This window comes from Chelonia mydas, chromosome 17 (genome assembly GCF_015237465.2).
Source record: "Chelonia mydas isolate rCheMyd1 chromosome 17, rCheMyd1.pri.v2, whole genome shotgun sequence".
NCBI lineage: Eukaryota > Metazoa > Chordata > Testudines > Cheloniidae > Chelonia > Chelonia mydas.
Window position 1 is genome coordinate 17,009,851 of NC_051257.2, and position 23,487 is coordinate 17,033,337.

The following is a 23,487-nucleotide window of genomic DNA, read 5'->3' on the forward strand; positions in this document are numbered from 1 at the left end:
ATATAAAGAGGTCTGGACCTTCCTTATGAAATGACCCTAAAGGTCAGTAAATAAAGCATCCTCTTATTCTGGACTTCTGTCAGTTATTGCTGAAATGGCCTCTCAGTTACTTCCTTTTTTTTTTTAACCTGCTAGCAGGCATTGGCAGCATTAAGTAGGGCTCTTAGCATAGTGTGAACATTTTCCTGGAAAACAGAGATCACTGGCTCAATCCACAGGAGCAAACTTCCCTGATTTAACTTCCAGGTCGTATATCCTGTCAATTAAGAAAGTGCAGTTTGTACCTAGTGATCTTCCATTGCTTTTGGCCCTGTTACTGAGTGGTGCCTTAAGTCTAGCACTTAACCTCATCTTTGCACTTTTTTCTTCATTGTGGCGAACACAAGCCAAAATTTTAAACATTTTAAGCCTTTTATTGTAATTGGGTTTTTTATAGTACTAAAAAAATCCAGTATACTAATGGTTGCTATCCAGTGTCTTACTACAGCCTTAGCAGAACTGTAGATACTTTCTGGTGTCTTCTACCATGCTTCTCCATTTTGCTAGGTAAACTTCCAGTAATTGATGGGAGGCAATGGTATAATTATACAAGTATGCTGATAGCCATTAATGGTGGGTCCAAAATAACTAGATCCCTTGACTATGTGAAAACTACTTTCGGTCTCCTTGGTGTATACAACATGCTATTTTGTAAGTTTGTAGGATTTGCAAAAATGCATGTTCTTGTACGCCCAAAAAGTGTGAAGGGAATGACCTCTTCCCAAGGATAAGTCTTCACTTTCCTGTCTTCCTCACACATCTGCATTTTACAGTACCTTTTACAGTGTTCATTCTTAAGTGTGAAAGCTGGAGCAGCTCCACTGGGTGTCTAACTTGGTGATGTGAGACTGTTGCAACTACTGTCCTTACAGCAGCAAATGTATTTCAGCCTACCTCAATGGGAAGATTGAGGGTGCCCTCCCTTACTTTGGAGGGAACTCTTTAACATCCTGCTCTCTCCAGAGTGGTGTGAAATACACTATTATGGGAGTCTCTAGGTTGGTCTGTTTCATAAAGCCATTTCTGTTGAAGCTTTTCTAAGGAGGCAGTTGTATAAATAACAGGAATTTGTATAGTACTGGTAAACATGACATTGCTTCACCACTGCTAGCCTTCAGATGTTCCTGTATCTGAATGACCAGCTTTTGTTGGAAATGGGAATCTGACCTTTCAGGAAAAATCTTTCTTTCCTGATAACTGATCCAAACTCCATTTTTTCATTCTGGCAGGTGTGAAAAAGGAGTAATGTCACTAGTAAACGTCAGGAACTGCATTCGTTTCTATCAAACTGCGGAGGAGCTAAATGCTAGCACTTTATTGAACTACTGTGCTGAAATAATAGCTAGTCACTGGGTAAGTACTGTAATAGAAGGGGCATGGGAAAGAGTAGCCTGTAGGCTGAAAAACTTTGTAAAGATTTGAAACTTTAAATTTTAGTGTTGGATTGTATTGATATATATCACTTTCAAACTTCATAATCGCATTAAATGCTAGTACTGTGTTAATGGATCCAAACCCACACTGTTTTAAGACTTGCTTTTCTGTCTCGGAAAAGATTGCCTCTTCATCACATCCAGTGCCTCCCTGAAACAGGCATACCTTCTTGTGGGGGAGAAGGGGAAGAGAGGAGACGGACCCTCTTTGTGCCTTTGTTTTCAACCAAACCTCTTCCCTGAAAGTTTGACCATTTGTAGAAAGCAACCCAAACCATTCTTTCCAGTTTTTATCTTCCTGTGCCTGTTTTCTTCTGGGATCAAAAGTACTGAAACTGACTTAGTAGAAATGAAACTATGGCAAGAAGTTAGTTATTGAAATGGCTTTCCAGCAAGATTCAGTTTTCAGCCAAGTTTAATGGGTCCTACCAGTTCAGACTGGTATAAGTACAGTGAATTCTGAACAGTCTGAGGTTTGCCCATCATTGGACTGTGGGGAATTTGGGATTCTTGCTTTTACACAAACAGATTTCCCCTCTTAAAATTGCCATCAGAAGTAGTAGCCAAGCCATAAAAAGCTACATACTTAGCTTCCAATTTCTTTTCCAACACAGGAGTTCTAGGCAATTTTGCATTTTTGATATACAAACTTCTACTTTTCTTCTCTCCAAGGTCAGGTTATGAAAGTTTGTCTAACCAAATGACAAAGGATTGTTCATAACTGGAAGTCTTATTTTATCTGCTAACAGCAAGCTCCTATATTTGGGTTTACAAGACTTACAGTAACTTTCAGTGTAACTTCTGGAAATCAGATTTATCTGGATTTTTATTTTCTGTCCAAAAATACCATCAATAATGACTGCATTTTTGGCAGAGGATAATCTTCGCTACCTTAGATGGTGAAGGCTTTTGTATTTAACCATGCAGTACAGCTGTTGGCAGCATTTATGGGCCAGAAACAAAGAGCAACTCTTGATACATACTATCTGAGCTTCAGGGTGGCACTTCTTTCATCCTAGAACACACTGGGCTGCTCGTTATTACTTTCCAAAAGTGAACTGTTCACCTCTGCTTTCAAGTAAATAGACTTGCTTATCAATTCTGAGGGCAGGATCCGAACCTCTCCATGAAAACCATCATTCTTCAGTGGCCAAATGGACCTGTGTCTTTAGAATAGTCCCAGTTACTAGAAAGACCCTCTGGTATTTAGATTTCAGGGTATATACTTTCTCCAAATATTAAATACAGAAAAGGAGTGATGTTTGTTCATTATCTACTTTGGAAAAATGAGTGTTTTACAATTGTGCGAGTGGATGGGAAGTGTGAAGGAGCAAACTATGCTCCACTAGATAGGTGTGCAAAGGCTGTCTTAAGCAGACAAACTTTTTGGAGGAAGGCCTCTAACAACTGTGGAACTCTTACTAGTTCAGTCTGTAATACCTTTACATTTTTTTTAATAAAGTGCCCTTTATTTCTCAGAAGGAGGATTTAAAAATGCATTTTTCAGGTGTCTTTCTGTAAGTATGCAAATTTAAGCAACTTCCATTAGAACTAATAGTTGAAATTTCAAAGTAGGTAGATGTAAAATCAGAACATTCACAACTATCTCTTCCCAGATTTACAGAAAGACTTGTTGTATTACCACTGGATGGCAGAAATCTGTTAAGACAATTCCCGTGAGCCCTTTGTACATGTCACACACCTCTCCAAAGCAGAGCCAAATGGAGCGTTGAAATCAGTTATCTTCAGCATTCCATACTACAACATTACTGTGAAGGGCAAACAACCAAAACTCTGCTTAATACAAACAAAAAGTACGAGCATCAATATGGAAACAAGCCAATTTCACTTTGATTTCTTCTTGTTACTCACAGGATGACTTGCGGAAAGAAGACTTCAGCAGTATGAGTGCTCAGCTGTTGTATAAAATGTTCAAATCCAAAACTGAATATCCTTTGCATAAAGCTATTAAAGTGGAGAGAGAAGATGTTGTTTTCCTGTATCTTATTGAAATGGATTCACAGGTATGGTGAGCTTTACTGTATCTGTTTGAAATGGAGTGAACTAGACATATTTTTCTTTGATGCTAGGTATGTGCTTGGGCACTTTAACTGTCAACTTGACTTGAAGGACTGGAGAGTGACATACTGTGAAGGAAATCATAGAAGTTTAAGAAAAGAAACATACTGAGAGTTTGTTTAGAAAGCACATAATGTTTAGCTACCTATCTCAAAGGTACTGAATTCACTAGTTAATGTTTGCAAGGTGCTGTATAAAAATACCATGTATTAATAGGAATGAGGATGGAGTGTACTTGTCTGGTATGATACAAGCATTTCAGCTACAGGTGTTGAAATGACATCCATGGACAAAACCAGTATAAATCCAGTACCTTTAATATCCTTTACACGGTAATATAACTTGTATTTTTCTTGCCATTAGGACTATGGTAATAGTGTGACCTTTTTTAGTTAATTTTGTTAAATGCTTGCTCAGTTCCTTTCTATTGTATATTTGCCACTTTCTTTGAAACCATTACATCTGAAGAAATAACATGTACTGCTAAGTCTCTTCTGAAGTCACAAAACACATTAGTTTCCCTATGTGATTCAGTATAAATGTATGGCTTGAGAGCTGTTGAAAATCTAATTCAGTATCTCCACTTATACAACTCTGACCAGTAGAGAATCCCTGAGGGACAGATTCTGCCTTCTCATAAACTTGAAGACCAAATTTCAAAACTAATTAATTGTTTCAAAACTAACTTCAGGATCAGCTTTCCAATTAGAGAGGACTTGCTCTCAGTTGTGCTTTAATTCAGTCTCAAGATAGTCTCTTTGTTTACTCTGTGTATGTAAGATAAGTCTCTAAAGAGATTTAATTAGATATAGTACTAGCGTTTGTTACATTGAAACTTTCCTTTAACAGTAATCATCGTTATCCAATATGCAACTTTAAGCTGCATATTCTGAATGCTCCCCTGCATATATTTGTCAGCCCACTAAATTGTGGGGTGTTTTTTTGTTTGTGTGTGGGTTTTTTTGGTAGCTGCCTGGGAAGCTCAATGAACTGGATCACAATGGAGACCTTGCTTTAGATTTAGCCCTCTCTCGAAGATTGGAAAGTATTGCAACCACACTGGTCAACTACAAAGCTGATGTGGATATGGTGGACAAGAAAGGCTGGAGTCTGTTACACAAAGCCATCCAAAGAGGTAAGGATATTGAATACAAAGGTTATCCTATACTGTAATGGTAACTTGCTTTTGCAACTTTTTCCAGTAGTAAGTATATCCTAATTGAGACTGGTGTTTGCTTTTTTTTTTTTAATGCATCTCTTAATATCTTCTGTCAATGACTCAATTTTAGTTTCAAAAGTTCTTTGGCAAAAGAAGGCAGCTGAAGTCCCAGGCTTAGGTTAATATAAATAATATTAACATGAATAAAATGACAGCATTAAGCTTCATGAAAAGGATTCTTTTTGGAAGTAAACACCTTGCTTGCTGGGTTGGCAACTGAAATGAAACTGCTAGTTTCTCATACAAACTACTTTGGTGTTGTCCTAGAAATAGTGGGGTGGGGGTGAGGGGGCAGAGAATTCCAAACGTGGATGTTCGAATCCTAATTCCATTTAATGGAGGAGTGACTCTCAGTGCCTAGTAAGTTGTTTAGACTGGCTAAAACCTCAATAGCTCATGCAGATATATCTAGGAGAGGTGAGAAGAGTCTCTTCCCTATTTTTTTTCATTTTTTTTATTTTCTCCCTCCCCCGCCACCCCCCTTTCAGGATTGCATAGCTAATAGGGAGAGTAGCTTCTCACCCTTCCTGCAGACAGTAGTGGCCTGCCCCCCAATCAGCTGGTTAGAGGAGGACCCTAGTCTTTTATGACAGTCAATAGTAGGCAGATGTTTGTATAGGTGACTAACTTCAAGTTCCAGTGGGCAATAAAGTATCATTGGTACTTAAGTCAGTGACTGTACTTGAAGACTCTTGAGCTGCTATCAACACTGGAAGAAGGAAAGCAGATACATGTGAGTATTCACAGAACCAAGTAGGAAGCAGTTTCCATGGCAGTAATGCTCAGGAGGCTTAAGAACAGAGAAACACCTTCTTGGCTTACATCTTTCCTGACCAGATAGGGCAGCATGAGTCTCTCCAGTATAAACCCTAGTGACCGCATTGTATGTTACTTAGCCTTTTGTTGTTGCAGTCATTATTTCTTTGCTTTGACTGGCTGCAGTAGGATGCTGCTGTTGCTTGTGTGTTCACTTGGTGAACAGTAAATTAATGCTTCCCACAGGGATGTTTCTCAGTTTTCATACAAACAGCTTATCTACATCTGAAGTAGTTTAGGAGTTCAAAAGGCCAAGCAAAGCTCCTTCATTAACTGCAATTAACCTAAGGCTAGTCACACTAACTCTACCAGTAGAGTATGGCAGGGAGGCATGATCCTAGGAAATGCCAAGCATGACTTGCAAGGGAGCTGATTACTCTTGACTCCCACTGCCAAGGCCTTCTAGGAACTGGCTTTTCGTGGTTTTATTAAATGCTGCCTTCCCACGTGTAAACCTTGCAGAAGGGTAACTCTCTCAGGGCTTCACCACTGTCAAACTTCTTAATTTTAGCATTTAAACATGAATACTTAAGTTATATTTTCTTGCCAGTTACTTTGAAACCGATCTTTCAATCTTGCAGTTGACTACTTCCTGGTACTTGAAGATGCAATCAAATAGTTACTGTTTTATTTGTATTACTATAGCATCCTGTTTGACTTTAGTTGTATTCTGGTGGAACAGACTGTGAGTCAAACCAATGATCTGACTTTATTTCCAGGATCAGCCTAACTTCTCCTGACTGAGAGGGAAGTTACTCAGATTCCTGAAAAATCCCACTTTTTTTAATGGGACCTTAACTATAGAGAGAGCATACAAAGCTGCTGATGTATGATTCGCTGCCATATCAAAACTGCTACCTGTGAACCCTTTTTGGAAGCATGCAGAGGAAAAATGTTTTTAAAGACAAGTAACTTCTGGAAGCGCATTCTTGTACTTAACCAAACATGGCAGGGGAAGGAAGGATGGCTTTGAGGCACTGGACTGGGACCTGGCCTTTATGGGTCAATTCCCAGGTCTCCCACAAATAGTCTCTGACTGTGGAAAGTTACTTCATCTCTCTGTAAAATGGGGATACTACTTTTCTCTGGCTTGTCTGGGCAGATTTTAAATTCTTTGGGCAGGAAATCTCTTAAAACGTTTAGGTACAGTACCTACCATGATAGGGCCCTGATTTCTGTAGGCACTACAGTGTAATGTAAATATCTTAAATAACTAGAGCAGTGGCTCAAGCTGTTCCACATACCCAGACTCTCTCCAGTTTAGCAACGTGATGCTAGCAGCCTCTGATACCTGTTGATGTCACCCAGACTGATAGCTTTTGAACTAGAGGGAAGTGTGAACCAAAATGACCTATAGCTATAGCCTGTCATACAGACTTACACTCTGAAAAGCTTAAGAATAGCTAGAATGAGACTTTCCTATTGCTTTATATAACAAACTTTAACTTGTGTAAACTACTCTTATCTGTTGCTGTTGTCCTATGACACCATAAAGGATCATTGCCATAGCAGGACAATGGGGAGAAGAACCTTTTTCTCTAACTGACACGACACAATTTTGGCATAGGAACTAAGGAACTCGCTCCAGTATGCCCTAAAACGTTTTGGCCAAGTAGTTATGTTCTAGTTCAAACAGACTTAAGTTAACCTTCTAGTAGCAAACACTGGCTTTCTAAGGAAGCCCCTTACATTTTCCCCCTTAGCATCTTTTGGAGGGGCCAGCCTGACATAAGCTTTACAGTGTACATTGCAGCTGTTGGCTTCTAGCAGGGAGGAACTTAATATCAAGCAGCACTTTTATACAAGAACACATTTCATGATGCCTATGTAACTAATGCAGATTGCAACCTGCTGAAAATAGCTTATGTAGAGCATATAATGAATCTTAAAATCAGATGTGTAATCTCTCCCTTTTGCCCGTCCCAAAAGGAGATAAGTTTGCTGCCAATTTTCTCATTAAAAATGGTGCCCGTGTGAATGCTGCTACACTGGGAGACCAGGAGACTCCTCTACACCTTGTTGCATCGTACAGCCCCAAGAAGCACTTGCCAGATGTGATGTCAGAGATGGCACAGATTGCAGAGTCCCTCTTACAGGCTGGAGCCAATCCAAACATGCAAGACTGCAAAGGAAGGTGAATATATTGGTAGCAGTGTCTAGCTTTGGTAACCATGTCTATCTAATCAGTGTGCTGCAGCTTACTGAGAAGGCTCTGTACCTTCATGGGAATAGACCAGGAGATGTCTCAAAAAAGATCAAGCTGGATTATTTCAATGGGAGACCTGCAGATACCCTCATCTCACTGGTAGACAATGGTATTTTAGTAAGTAGCATTCTTCTGTCAGGCATTACCGAACTGAAGGCATTGCCTTCGAAAGGAGGTGAAGGAGGGAAGTGGCTGGTGAAATACATGGAGAACAATTGTACACTTTACTGATCAGCAATATATAGTTAAGCAATGGAAATAAGAGGTGAGACAAAACAGCAAACAGTTGTCACAAAGTGTTTGGGATCCCCTGGATATCAGCTTAGCTTGCTAACAAAGATACAGTTTTTGCTAGGTACTCTGGGCACAGCCACACTTTTGAGTCCTATATGCAAAAACATTTTGAAGCTTTCTTTTGGTAGGGTAACAAATGTCATATCAAAGAACAGTAGTAGGCTGTGGAATGTGCAAGACTGCTAGGTCTGAGTACTAGGAAATGGACTAAGGTAACAATCTGAAAGACCCAAATTTACCATTAGGGGAAGTGAAATCTTCAGGGTGCTGCCTAAGATTGACAGAGCTAAACTGCTTGGGTCTTCACCAATCCAAACAGGCTTCTGGTACCTCCTTTTCTGTTGAGACAGATTTGTACTTGGCCTTTGACTTTGAAAGTCAGTGGGCAGGTGCTGGAGGAGCAAAGTCTGACCTGAGTCTCCAAACTTGTATGGAAATGTGAAATTAGATCTTGATGTCAGAAAAATGTCTTCCTAATTGTAGTTGACTCTCTCTCTGCAGGACCCCATTACATGCATCAATTGTTGTTAGGAATGATCCTGTATTCAGTCAGCTTCTCCAGTGCAAACAGTAAGTCTGTTTGTTTATTTTTTAGGTTTTAATTTGAATAGGGTACTCCAAACCACGTCATACAGTGGAGAGGAATGAATAGCTGTAAGCTATTTCTTTTGTTAAACAATAATCCTAGCCACTCAGCATTCCTTAGATGCCAGATTCTGTGGATGCAAAATTGTGCAAGTCTGCATGAGGTAATGTGGCCTATGACACTTTTTGGTTCTATTTCTAGCTTTGTTGCTGGGTGACCTTAGGCAAGTCACTTCACCTTTTCTGTGCCTCCATTTTGCCCATCTGTAAAAATGGGGATATTCTTACCGACCTCCTTTTGGAAGGCATTATGGAGGTCTACTGATAAGAGCTATATAAGAGCTAGCTATTACATACAAAGTTTCAAATGGAAACTTGTATTGCTAAGGAAGTTGGTGTTCTGGCTTGGTATAGAGGAGGCAAAAAAGCTTTTTCCCCCTCTAATACTACCTTAGTTTGCAAAGAAGTGAAGTGCACAGCAATGTCTTTGGGGGTAGGTAAAATAAAGCAGTACTACTCTGAACTAGAATTGCAAAATGGATGAGCCATTATCAAGCTCTTGAGATAGCTAGTCTGAAATCCTTCTTGGGTCCAGTTCAGCTCCATGGGGAGTGACTCCCATTAACCTTGGGAGACTAATAGGGCCCTTCAGATGCCTTCAGGAGAGCAGTCCCTTCATGCATGCTCTAGGTAAAATGTGTAGTTACATGTGTATAGAATCTACAACGGAGTCTTTAGTGCTATATCTCCAACAGAAACCTGCCCCTTTTAAGTGACTATCTTAGAGTGGTCATAAGACAGGTTTCACTGTAGCCTCAGAATTTTTTTCCCTTGTTCAGTTTAATTTCACCATTGGGTTTAAAAGCCTGTAAATACAGGTCTAAGGAATAGTGGTCTTAGTAAGACCTTAGCAGCTGTGGTTATAGAACTATGTAATGGTGGTTCTTTTTAATGGAGTCTTACTGATCAGATTCTTGGAAGGTGTTCCTTGGTACAGTGTGTGGGGGGGGCTTTAAAATTTTTTTTAGAGGCTATCTAAAAATGTAACTTTTTTATTTGTTAGATTAGACTTAGAATTGAAGGATCATGAGGGAAGCACAGCTCTGTGGCTTGCAGTTCAGTATATCAAAGTGTCTTCTGACCTGTCTATAAACCCTTTTGACGATGTCCCTGTTGTAAATGGAACCTCCTTTGATGAGAATAGCTTTGCAGCAAGACTAATCCAGCGAGGCAGCAATACAGATGCACCTGACATAGTAACAGGTAAAAGAGGTTTGTATTCATGGTTAGACAAAAGGTTGGATGACCAGGTCACAAATGCAGCAATTAGAATAAATGCTCATTTAATAACATAAGAGTGGCCTTACTGGGTCAGACCAAAGGTCCATCTAGCCCAGTATCCTGTCTTCCAACAGTGGCCAGTGCCAGGTGCCCCAGAGGGAATGAATAGAACAGGTAATAATCAAGTGATTCATCCCCTGTCGCTCATTCCTAGTTTCTGGCAAACAGAGGGTAGGGATATCCTCTATGCCCATCCTGGCTAATAGCCATTGATGGACCTATCCTCCATGAATTTATCTATAGCATCTTGCTTCAAAGTAAGGTGGGAGGGAGAGGGGGGGTTGGCTCTACTGAGGCCTGAAGTGCCACAGGCCCTATTATTGTAACCTTAATAGGGTAGAATTGGTCAAAAATCTTTAGAGGATAGACTTGGAAGGCACAGTGACTCTAAACCCTGCTATATATTGTCTAGAATGCGGATTCATAGCTGCACACTTAAGCTAAAATAACTTAAACCATAAATGGCTAAATAAAACTTTGAAAGGAGTTCATGTATATGCTCCCTGATGAGAATTAGATGCTGTCACAGGGGGAGGCTTATAGAATGGGTGGAAAATCCTGAGATGGTCCGTGAAGTCAGGAATATTCCATGCCGTTCAAGTCCTGTAGTTGTCCTCCCTTCCTTTCCAAAATGTGTCGCTTATTCTGTAGTGGCAGCTTGGAAACAAATGTAATGTTGAAGGGACTGATCAGACATGCATATCCTTCAATAAGCAGCATCTCTGCTACAGGTCTTCCAAGTTCTAAATCTCTTGGGGGTAGGATACTAGAGATGTTCGAAATTATAACTTTAAATCAGTGGATAGTACTTTAACGCTGCATGCATTTTTCATATTCCCTTTTAGGAAATTGCTTATTGCAGAGAGCAGCTGGGGCAGGAAATGAGGCAGCTGCTCTCTTCCTGGCAACCCATGGGGCAAAAGTGAACCATAGAAACAAATGGGTAAGAGAAATTTAGATTTTATTACCCTTCTCTTCTCTTCCCCCCCCCCCCCCCCCCCCCGGCAGAATCCAGGTGTAACTAACCCCACCATACTGTATGTGGTGTGTGGGTGGTTTTTTAAACCAGTTGATGAAAATCTGGAATGCTAGAGTGGTGATGACCACATTGTGGTGTACAGACAATTGTACTCTGTTCCCATGGCATTACATACTGCAGTGATGTGTTAACACTTCTCTCCCAATAATGCCTGTCAACAGTCCATGTTTAGAAATGCTGAAATTCAGTTAAAATTAGGCTAGTTGAGTATAGTGTTTACTAGTACACAATAAACAAAGCAGTCTTGGAAGCTGCTGTACACCATTCTAACTGAGGGGGGCTTCCTGTTTTTAACTGTTGGTTTCAGAACTCCTAAACGTTTTTTTATTTCTGTTTAAAGGGAGAAACTCCATTGCATACATCTTGTCGGCATGGCCTATCAAATCTTACAGCAGAGCTTCTACAACAAGGAGCCAATCCTAATATCCAGACTGAAGAAGCAGCGTCTAGTCAGAAGGATGCATCCTCACCACCTGCGTCAGAGAATGTGTATCTGCAGACTCCCCTTCATATGGCTATAGCATATAACCACCCGGATGTGGTATCAGTCATACTGGAGCAGAAAGGTAGGCTTTTGTTCAAGCTGTACTGCTGCTACTGGATGGTGTGATTACGGCAACTTGCATACCATGGCAAGCTACAAATCCTATTATATGAGTCTGATCTATCTCCCTGTAGGCCAAGTATTATTTAGCTTTACTGTTTTCCAAGAGTAACTTCTCAGTTGCTAGTTTAGCACAAGCTGAAACTTTGGAATGTCTAGTTCTGTATTTTTCCATAATTTAATATACTCCCCTGCTGTGTAAAGGGAGTGCCAGGATAGATCTGTAGTCTTGGAGGCTGGACTTAGAATGTGGGAGGTGGAAGACACCCACACAAATACTGACTCCTTCAGTTTCTTTCTTGCCCTGTGTTTCAGACTAACAATAGAAAATTGTAAACTCGTGTCACCAAGAAGAAAAATATTCAGTTCAGGTGGATGGCAGGACTCCAGGCTAGGATCTTTGTAACTACATATCACAGGGGTGGGCAAACTTTTTGGCCCAAGGGCCACTTTGGGATTGCAAAACTTTATGGAGGGCCGGGTAGGGAAGGCTGTGCGTCCCCAAACAGCCTGGAGCCCGCCCCTTATCTGCCCCATCCAACCCTCCGCTCCTTTTCACCTGACTGCCCCCCATGGTACTCCTGCCCCAACCGTCCCCCAAGACCTCACCCCCTATCCAACCCTCCTGTCCCCTGACTACCTCCCGGGATCCCCTGCCCCTTATCCAACCCCTCCCCGCCCCCTTACCATGCCACTCAAGGTGGCAGGAGCTCACAGCCATGCTGCTGCCCTGCCCGGCAGGAGCGGCAGGCCAGAGCATCGGTGGCACAGCATGCTGAGGCTGCAGGGGAGGGGCCGGGGGCTAGCCTCCCCGGCCGGGAGCTCAGGGGCTGGGCAGGAATGTGGCCCACAGGCTGTAGTTTGCTCACCTTTGACTTATGTCTAGATGTCTAATTGCAGCAAATACATAAGGACAGTGGATGGATATTTCTGCTCTTCCTTGGGAGGCAGGACTTGATTAAAATCCTGGGAAGTTATTGGCATCATATTATTTTTTACATTATGGGTGAAGGATGTCGAGCATTGAGAATTGCCAACAACTTTCCCTTAAATATCCTAAGAGCTACTTAACTTGGGGAAAATTTTTGTAACGCTTGCAAAAAGTGACTTGGTCATTTGGGTCAGTTGAAATCCAAGTATAGCAAACAGGTTTTGAGATTGATGCTTAAAAATACAGGAACGCTTTTTTAACATTGGTTCAAATTCTGTGGTGTTGTCTTTCAGCTAATGCCCTTCATGCTACCAACAACTTGCAAATCATTCCTGACTTCAGTCTCAAGGACTCTAGAGACCAGACAGTATTGGGACTGGCATTATGGACTGGTAAGGATTTATAAATTCTCAGTCTTTGTGGGAAAAATAATTGTGAGACTTACTGTGAATCCTACACACAAGTCAGGAGGGGAATTGTATTGACAATCGCTCTTTTCTGTTTATGGAACTACTGTATAGTCAAGGCCCTTTGTGTTTTTGTTCATTTTATTTAAAACTTTGCAGGAATGGATAGAAAAGTGGGTAAAACTGATGCAAAACATTTCAGTTTTCTGAGTAAATATCAGGGTTAACATTGGGACAAGAAGACAGAAAGAAAAAACTAATAGAGAACTACATGTTGAAAGTAAAAGCAGTTTAATGCTCTGGTTTTAATTCTTGAACTGTTCATTAACAGTGCATGTATACATGCATGGATATCTTCCACTACAATAACTTATTTAACACTTACATTTACATTGCATTTACACTTAACCTAATTTATTAAGGGGAATAAACCTAACATATTGGATTTTCTTAACATAATAAATATTGTCATTTACTCGAGTGGCCCAAAATTTGGGTGAAAAATCAGTAACAAACAACAAACAGCTTTTGTAAAACCCAGGAATACTTTGGGTAAAAACTAAGGGCCTTATAGTACAGTAACTGTCCAACTCCAGGCTTCAGAGACTTAGTGTATCTTTCATTGTTGGGGGAGGAAGGGTTGTTTTTTTTTTTTAAGACACCTTGTTTAAGATTTTATTTCCTCTAGTTTATCCGAGGAATTAATGGAAATTCACTGTAGTTCCATGGTGCAAAGTTCAGAGAACACTTAGGGTTAAGTTTATAGCCACTTTTTAAAGCCTTGTATCTACTTTGTATGACAGATCTGTCTTTTGGCTTGCTTCATACACTGAGAGTAATGAGCCAGCAGATGGAAAGACTGCCCCCTCCCCCCTTTTCAGGCACATGGAAGGCATAGTGCTGTACATGTAAAAGGAAAACGTACCCTTTCCTCAGTCTAGGGGTGGGGATATGTTCCCTTTCCTCCTTTTTCCAAAGCTATTTTCCACTTAAATGAATCCGACAAGTCCATAACTCCTGGCTCTGACACTTGTATCTAGCCATCACTTCGTTTGTGTTGCCTCCGTGTACTGTAAGATAGCTTTCTGGCTCTTTGTCAGTGAGATCTGCACTTCATCAAAGACAAGCCAATATGCTTAATTTTACTTGCAGTCAGACATTTTGGTACACAGCCACTTGAGATCATGTAATAGCTGGGATATTTATGCATTATATTGAGTGTCCTATTTTGGATCAGTTTAATTATCTTAAAAGCAATAATAGCCAAAATAGATTCCACTGATGTCTTTATTCTAGCTTGGCATTTTTAAGTGTAGTTCTGGAACTATGGCAGTGCGATAGGTTAGGCACCTAAATACTATAATGACGGACACTTAGGATTCTAGGAGTGCCAAAGATGAAATGTCAAAGTGAGATGTAAAGCTGGTGCACTAAGCTGTTTTTAGCCAAATTCAAATCCTGTCTTCAGTTAGAGGGAAAAACAATGGTCTCATTCTAGCTACATTTTTATTCACAACATAAATCATTACAGTTTAGCTGCTGTCACCCTCTGATCAGGAGAGGCCTAGAGTTAGACTAGCCATGGTGATGAAGGTCAAGCTAAAGAAGTATCATCAGAGCTATGCTGGAAGCCCCTGGCTATACCTGGCTCCAAGTGTTCTAATATTCATGAATACTAAATCCACTTTCCATTTAAGACAGACAAACAACCTTAAACAGGGGCATTAGAAGTGTGGCTGATGGAAAAATTTACCACCTCACATACTTGTGAAGATAATTGTACTAATGTTAAAATTAGCTAGTGATGGTTTACAGGTAGAGACTGAGTTTTACCTATTGCTTTATATCAAAATATATTTAAAGATTTTTATTTCAATTTGAAGCAAGTTTCAGGTTAATTTTTTCACTATATTAAAAATTGAAAGGTGTTGATACTAATATCTTCATGGATAAAACCTTTACAGAGGATCCTTATTGTAACTCAGTTTCTGTAGGGATAAATATTAACAAGCTGTCACTTTCCAGGCATGCACACGATAGCAGCTCAGCTACTTGGGTCTGGTGCATCCATCAATGACACCATGTCAGATGGACAGACTCTGTTACATATGGCAATACAGAGACAGGATAGCAAGAGTGCTCTCTTCTTGCTGGAACATCAAGCAGATATAAATGTCAGGTAAGATGTTTGGTTTTTTTTTTTATTTTTTATATCTGTTGATGTAGCTCTGAATTGGAAGAATACATGGGAAAAGTGGTTGAATTAAGCTGCCTCTAAATGAACAGCTCAAGAGTAAAAAGTGCCTAATTCTTGATCTCAATTCAAAGATATTGGGAGTTTCTCATTTTGGGAGAAGTTGTTATATTTTTAATTATGGTTGATGGACAACCTACCAAGTTGGTAACACATACTATCCTCTATCAATGTCAGATTTCCTACAGATAGCAAAGGGAGGCTTGCCCAAAGATAAGGGTTAGAACATGACCTTAGCATTAACTCAACTTTTTAGTTACTATTGGTGTTTGTACTTTGAGTCACTCAGTGTAGTGATATGGGGAGAGAGGGTCATGAAATTCTTTCAGTGCTATATCTGCTCTCTGTTGAAACTTGTGTGTGCAGGTGCCCAGGTCTAGTAACTTTACAAAATCACGTGAATCCTTAAATCTGAGAATCCAGTCTTCAGCAATAGGTTTCAAAATTCTCACCCCAGTAAGAGGAATGGAAGCACCTCGGGTCTTTAGAGCTGTTAATGTCTGCAGACTCAGGAAGACCATTAGCGTTGGTTTACACTTGATTCATCCTTGGAAGACATTCTTCCAAATCATTATGGCCAGAAACATAAAATAATGAAATGTAAGATAAACACCTCATGGGTGGGAGCCAGTCAACAGGCCAAGTGACACCGCTGGACTAATGCCAAACCTCCCTGTCAATCCAGTGCCTCTGGTTCACCTTTGCTCTGACGTAGTGGTTCATTATGGATGACTCTGCTCCCTGGCAGTAACTTCCCTAAAAAGCAATCTTTGGTTTCAACAGATGTTATCTAAGTGTACCGGAGACAGACATGCCCAACAGCATCTTGATGCTGTCCATTAATACAGCACCTTTAACATTATGGCAGTGATAATTGTTGCAAAAAACAGTGAAAAGACACAGTAAGCTTGTGGATAGTGACTAAATGTGTTGATATGCCCTTCCTAAGTGTCTTAAACTAGATGCTTTTTTTAACCAAGGAGTTTAAAACCCAAGTATATGAATCAAGAGCTGATACTCATTGGTCTGCCAATAAATCATTGCAACAGAATGTCTATTTTTAATGAGGTGACAATAGACCTTATACAGCAACTGTGCATATTACAGAACTAAGGATGGAGAGACAGCTCTTCAGCTAGCTATAAAAAACCAGCTTCCCCTTGTGGTTGATGCTATTTGTACCAGAGGGGCAGACATGTCCGTGCCAGATGAGAAAGGGAATCCTCCACTATGGCTTGCCCTGGAAAATAATTTGGAAGACATTGCATCGACTCTGGTAAGACAAGCATTTTCACTGTGTCCTTAAATTGTTTACGTTTGTCAGATTTTGTGGTTCACTAGTCATCAAATTCTGTTGAGAAGCCAAATTAATTTCTAGTACGCTAATGGTGTAAAAATCAATAGCAACATATGGGCTTCTATAGCATTGTCAAATCTGGTACCGAAGTAAGCTTTTAAACTTTTTTGGAAGACTTCTTCTTCAAACTCTTGGTTTTGTTTCTAGTCAAAACTTAAATGCCCCCTACCAGCACACACCTCCCAATGTAGTCTTTAAGCTTTCATGACTCTTGAATCTATATCATCCTTTGCCCTCCCTAGTGTTTTTAGGTTCCTTGAACTTGTTGGAAAATGTCAAGAACCAACAAAAATGTGGTACTGCAGGAATTAAGTATTTGCTGGACCACATGCTCATCTTTCTGTATGGGATCTAGTCTGTAAAGGTACACTAAAGCTTATACATACCCTCATGTAACTCTTACTGCTGCATCAGGTTTTTAACATGTTTGGTGTTTTTATAAAGTTTAACGGGCTTCAACTTGTGCCCACCCCCACCCCCGACAAGATCTCATGCAAGCATTAGGGGATCTAGCAATGCTCTTACTGCTATTAGGTCCTCTTTGTTGGAGACATGAGGGTATTTCAGAGGTTACTTCCGCAAGGGACCTGTAAATAGAGGAAAAGAACTGTAACTCTAAATCAGAAGGTTTTTTAAAAAGCTGACAAGTTGAGAAATTTTGGCTTCATAACTGTTCTCCATAAGAATGCTTCTTTTAAGCCTATGATTTTTTGTGTGGGACCAATACATACTATATTGAGATGGGAAGACTAACTTTCAAATAAATAAACTTGGCTATTACTGCAGAGAATGGCCTAAACATAAGGCATATGATGAAATGGCAGTGAGTATTAGCAAATATATCTGCAGTACAGCACTACTAAAATCAATGCAACTTATCTGGAAGGATCTAAAAGCTTGTTCTAAAGGGTTCCAGTATATGAAGATAAAATGTAGAACCACAAATATGTGGGTCAAAACTGGAAATGTAAAATTTTCAAAACTCTGAAATGCAAGTGGCCTGACCATCAAAGGTGTTGACACCTCCAACTTTCATTACTTTACTGATAGAGTGAGCACCCCCAACACTAAGGGAAGCTGATGTCACTTTTTAAGTCCGTACATTTGAAAATTTAAAATTTTCTATCCTCCTCCTTCAGATTATTAGAGATGTGATTTTTCTGAAATTTAAGCATTGTCTTGTGTTCATGCTTGCCTAGCAGAGCAAGATTCCAAGTACCTGTTATTCTAAAATATATGGTAAAATAGTATTTGGTCATTGAAATTTAATTAGTCCTGTTTTTACTGTTTTCTTGGGGAAAACAGTGCCCTAAATGTGCATGGAATTTGAGGCTATATTAGGAATATTCAACTGCAGCTTTTTTTAGAATTATTCCTGCAAGTCAATTACTCTCATTTCTGACCCAATGATACGATTGGGAACTTTGGACCAGTTTTTATGCCAGTCGTCTTGCTGTATATGTATGTGAAGTTAGGAAAGGTAAATGTTCTGCAAGTTTTTATGCAGCCAGTTGTTAAATAGCAATGTCTCCAAGTTGTCTCAATTGCCATAACTATTCTTTAGACACCTTTGTGGTTGCATAACTTGATCGCTTTTGCTACAATATTACTTAGCAAGCAGATCACTTTTAATAAATCGTAATAGCCATTTAATTTAAAAATTACTTATGTCAAACTCCAGCTTGAAGCAATTTTTATAGCCAAAGTTAACTCCTTAACAAATGGAAGTGCAACTACATTATTCATAACAAGACTACATTATTCCAGTGAACTTACTTTAATTTTAGCTTAGGTATGTTCCTGTGGTGTTAAAAAGGCTTTCTTGCTTCTTGTTGAAAGCTTATGAGCACTTAATACATCTCAAAATACCTCCTGAGAGAACTGGCTGGCCAGCTTCTCTCCCCCCCACACTTTTTTTTTTAAATTTTTTTTTAAGCCAGAGTTTCAAAGGAGCTTTATCTTCAAGTTTTTTTCTCCTATTCCAGAAGATCTTGTTCCCAGACAAATGGGGTTTGATGTAGCGATTTTAAGTTCAGACAGAATTGTAGATTACTTTCTACGTGCATAAAAGAGTTGGGGCAGAGTGATGTCATCTTTCTGTAAAGAATGAGTGTCCTCTAGCAATGTCATTTATAGTTCCGAATGATTTTTAACTGACTACTTCTTCCATTCTTGCCTAGAAGGGTGCACTTACATTTGGTTCCTCGTCCTGCTCTAGGTCCCTTTTCACTGAGCATGACTAATAAAGTTTGACGTACAGCTAATTTCCTTGTGAATGGGGTTATAGGAAGTGCTATTAGATGCCCTGGATCTCCCACTTACTGCTGTGTGTGGTGAGAGTTACCATGGATCTGATGAGCTGGAGTTACAAACCACCTTCCACTTACTGGACGGATGACCCATCTGGTCCCAAACAAATCTGAAACTTGTTCCCCTTATGGCAGTCTCCTACAAATATTTCACAAGACTAGAGACAGCAGTTCCTAATCCACCTTTTCACAAGGGGAATATATTACAAAAGCCAAGAACTAATGAAGGAATAAAAAAATCTAAAAAACCTAAATTGTGGTGGCACCATCATGGTGGGGAAGGAGGCGTTTCATTGCTACTCTTTTAAAAAAAAAAAAAAAAAAAAAAAAAAAAAAAAAAAAAAATAGCCAAATGACTGTGTAAGTGAGATGCAGGCATCTTAGCTTATTGTGCTTCATTGTTAATTCAGGTAAGACATGGCTGTGATGCAACTTGCTGGGGTCCAGGACCAGGTGGATGCTTACAGACCCTTCTGCACAGAGCTATTGATGAAAACAGTGAACAAATAGCATGCTTCCTTATTCGCAGGTCAGATATGAGTCTGTTTTACAAAGTGGTGTAGCCATGTCAGTCCCGGGATATTAGACAAGGTGGGTGAGGGCAATATCTTTTATTGGACCAACTTCTGTTGGTGAGACAGACAAGTTTTTGAGCCATACAGTTCTTCAGGTTGGTGTAGCTCAGAAGCATGTATCTCTCTCCAACAGAAGTTTGGAAGTTAGTCCAATAAAAGATTACCTCACTCACCTTATTGCGCTACAAAGGAAACTTTTTGTTTGTGCACACATTCCTTGTTTAGAACCTTCAAACAGCACTGTCCCATCATACTGGAGAGTGGTGCTTTCCCAGTGGATGCTGTGTTCAGCATTAACCAATGTATCAGTTTGGTAACTTCTTTTAATGTACTCCAGAAAAGATGCTTTAATGTCTGCAAACAAAGCATAGGTGCACCGGCAGAGGGTAACTGTACATCTTAATTTTGTTTCGAGCTAACAGTGGGTATGCACATGTCGCTAATCTTAATGGATTGATCATTCTCATTAAACTGTCTTTCTTTTGTCTAGATTTTACTCTTTAGTGTGGAACAGGCTTTATTTATGAAGCACTGATCAAAGCTACCAGGTACACACTGCATGGTAGCTCGCACAGTTGCTGTTCTGAATTGTCAAACAATGAAAAGCTCAACACTTTTGTAGTAAAAGTGCTTTTCCCAAGATGAAGGTTAATGTATAAATTCTCACTATTGTTGCTACTGTAACCATAGATAAGGGTAAAATGAACTCTTGCGAGAGGTTTAACACATGCACATGCAATAGCTGCTAGTGAAGGGCTTGTAAGGAAAGAGCTTTCCATATTGGTTTGGAGTTGCTAGTATCAATTCATCCATGGAAATATATTTGATTGGTACGTTGCTGCTTTCCTTCTAGTGGTTGTGATGTAAATAGTCCTAGACAGCCAGGTGCTAATGGAGAAGGAGAAGAGGAAGCTCGTGATGGACAGACACCTCTGCATTTGGCAGCTTGCTGGGGGCTGGAAGAGGTGGTACAGTGCCTTCTAGAGTTTGGTGCCAATGTAAATGCACAGGTATGTTGAAATGTGTAGGTTTTTGTCAAAAAGTAAAGACACTCTATTGTAAGCTCTCTTTTCAGTTAGCTTGAGACTTTTTTGATTTAACATGGGGATCTTTTTTGTCACTATTTTGGTGTCCGTATGTTGCATCTCTAAAATAAAACAGAATATTCAGTGCTCAGCCTTCCAAATGTATGGGTAGGAAGGGATTTTGTCTGATTGGACTGGGGAGATCTACTCAACTGTCATACGTGTGTGTTCAACTTCATAACAGAGATGTTTTTCTTTTCATATATTGTCATTCCTCTCTGGATTATAGAAACTGACTTTTTAAAAAATAATAAACCATTAAGAATTCTTTAAAAAAAAAAAACAAAACCCTTAACTTAGAGTGCACATATGCCCTAAAGGTCCTGCCTGACTATCCAAAATGTTCTGTTTGACTAGATGTGTGGCATTGGTTTGTTAGAACTGCAATCCCATATGTACCTACATGCATGTAGGTAGTGATCCATTCCAAAACTTTCACCAATCTGAAAACGCATCATAGTATGCATGTCAGGTAATCCTGAAAGTATCTGTTTATATGTTGCATCAATTAAGACACTTTTAGATCAACTTTTTAAAGCATTGTTTGCTTGATCCATGGAATTTTCTGGTATTTCAGTGCTTATTTCTCCTCCAGAAACGAAGTCCTAAATGTCTCAATATCTAACACAAATAGAGTAGATAAAAATAACAGGTAACTAAGACCCTAAAGCAATTATCAATGTGCTTGCATGATGCAGGAAGTGCAAAGAAACCACTTTTTAACTTGAAATAGGCAGGTGGGAGGTGTGGGGAGGGGAATGTTCAAGTAGTCCATAGCTGAAATAGTAAGTCTTACTGATATTTGCTTGATGGTTTCTTTAGTGGCCATATATTGTGGACACAACTGCTAAATACTCATTACTCCAAAAATGTGTGGCTCTTAGGGGAGAGGGAGAAGCAGTATTTGAGAATGTGAATCTGTTTGTTTGAACAGATAGTCCAGATTATTAAAGTCTGTTTCCCAAGGACAAAGCCAAATAACAAATAAGACTCAATCTGTGTTACTGTTAAAATAACAGAGGCTTTAACTGTTTTCTTAAATCATTTAGTACCTTTAAATCTCCCCATCAGGAGACTCTATATCCCACTCTTGCTGTACTGCTTTTGTCTGTCTTGGAGACAAGAGGAAACTTCTGCCTATTACTGTATCTTTGATATGCAATGTGAACTTGATGGTCTCTTTGTAGGATGCAGAGGGAAGGACTCCAATCCACGTTGCCATTAGCAACCAGCATAATGTCATCATTCAGCTGATGATTTCACATCCAGAAATCAGATTGAATATGCGTGATCGGCAGGGCATGACGCCATTTGCATGTGCTATGACCTACAAGAATAACAAAGCAGCAGAAGCAATCTTGAAGCGGGAGGCAGGAGCTGCTGAGCAGGTAAGGTGGGGACATGATATTCGTACTGGGTTCTTTAACTGTACTAGATGCACAGGTGTGTTAGTAGCCTATGCCCTGCAGAGATCATGCTTTATTTTGCTCTTAACTAGTTTATTCCAGATATTAATCCAATGTGGCATGCAAGCAAGGTCTGCTAGGAAACCAAAGGCTGCCTGTGTTGAAGTGGTGTGCTGAGCCTTTGTGTCCACATTGTTCTATATAGTGTCTTGTCAGTTCCTGTAGACATGTTATCTCAACATCTTCCTCAGCATAAATTGAAGGGTGAGCCCAGACAGATTAAAAAAAAAAAGCCAAGAGAAGCAGTGCGTTAAGTCTTTGTAGTGAAATAAAACTTGTTGCAAGCTGTCTTATGTTATGGACTTCTACTGAAGTAAACATGCTAGAACAGTGTTATAAATGATTCTTAAAATTTAAACTCTTTCGTTGGTCAAGTACTGGCATTTGGACAGCTTGTTCTGAAGCAGGAAAACACCACTCTTAATTATGACTTAGCAATGCAATGTAAAACTGTGGAACCTTCACCTGTATTGTCAGGCTTCTTGGTGGAAATTTCGGACATCTGTTCAGCAGTCTTCTCCTACCTTGTGTAAGTTAACTACCTATTAAGTATTTTGGGTGCATAGTTAAATCTGTTACCTGCACTATCTAAAAGCCTTGTTTTCTGTGAAGTATAACCTCATCCTAAAATCTGTGGTGCACTACTTAATTCTGCCTTTAAGGCACATGTGAACAGTGGTTTTCCCCTCTGCCCCACCAAGAATAATCATGTAAGCACATCTTGCATTAGTGTGTGAGGATTGTATGTTGCCTTCCCTTGCATTAACCGTTTTACTCCTGTAAATACATTTAACCAAAATAATATTGTGTTCCACAAATAACAGAACTGTTAACCTGTTTTGCCTGTTTCATTAAAATATTATCCATCTTGCAATTACACCTAGAAATTACAAGATATGAGATGTAGAAAGATACAAAAATATGAAACAATACAAGCTTGTAAAATACTGGTTTGAAAATGGAGGACCTTTTTAAGAGCTAGCAAATGCATTCAACCATATTTCTTGGCAACTTAGTATCAGTTGCAGGGAATTGATCTATCCAGTGGGTCTCCTCCATCTCTAACTTCTGATTTAATAGTGAAAGAATGAGAACTGGCTCTGTGCTTGCAGGTAATGACTGATGAGGGCAGCAGGTTGCTTGTATTTGTATTATTGTAACATCTAAGAGCTCTGTTGTTGACCACGTTCTGTACAAACAGAACAAAGACAATCCCTTTTCTCTATGGAGCTTGGTCTAAATATAAGACCAGAGAAAACATATGGATATACAGACAACACAAGGAAACAATGGGGCATTATTGGTGAGCATGATGGGCAGATGTCTCAGTACACCACCATCCTAAAAGATTGTCAAGTTTTATCTGTGGGCAGCACAGCTCAGTTCTCTTTAAGGAGAGATGTGAAGAAGGATGAGTTTTTGCAAATGTTTACAGGCAACTCCAGCAT

At 39.7% G+C, this 23,487-nt stretch overlaps 1 protein-coding gene across 4 annotated transcripts in view; it reads left to right on the forward strand.

Moving 5' to 3' along the window:
* The window catches only part of ANKFY1 (ankyrin repeat and FYVE domain containing 1), a 53,315-nt gene that overhangs the window by 20,880 nt on the left and 8,948 nt on the right, over positions 1–23,487 (forward strand). For 3 of the 4 annotated variants that reach the window (XM_037880231.2, XM_037880233.2, XM_037880232.2), the window contains exons 5-18: positions 1,269–1,392; positions 3,347–3,496; positions 4,521–4,686; positions 7,516–7,720; positions 8,588–8,656; positions 9,735–9,934; positions 10,858–10,955; positions 11,392–11,617; positions 12,880–12,978; positions 15,019–15,172; positions 16,355–16,523; positions 19,324–19,442; positions 20,342–20,498; positions 21,761–21,961. In XM_037880231.2, the coding sequence (XP_037736159.1) occupies positions 1,269–1,392; positions 3,347–3,496; positions 4,521–4,686; positions 7,516–7,720; positions 8,588–8,656; positions 9,735–9,934; positions 10,858–10,955; positions 11,392–11,617; positions 12,880–12,978; positions 15,019–15,172; positions 16,355–16,523; positions 19,324–19,442; positions 20,342–20,498; positions 21,761–21,961 (2,137 nt within the window). The remainder of the gene's footprint in view (positions 1–1,268; positions 1,393–3,346; positions 3,497–4,520; positions 4,687–7,515; positions 7,721–8,587; positions 8,657–9,734; positions 9,935–10,857; positions 10,956–11,391; positions 11,618–12,879; positions 12,979–15,018; positions 15,173–16,354; positions 16,524–19,323; positions 19,443–20,341; positions 20,499–21,760; positions 21,962–23,487) is intronic. The other variant, XM_043531365.1, reaches the window with a different exon arrangement.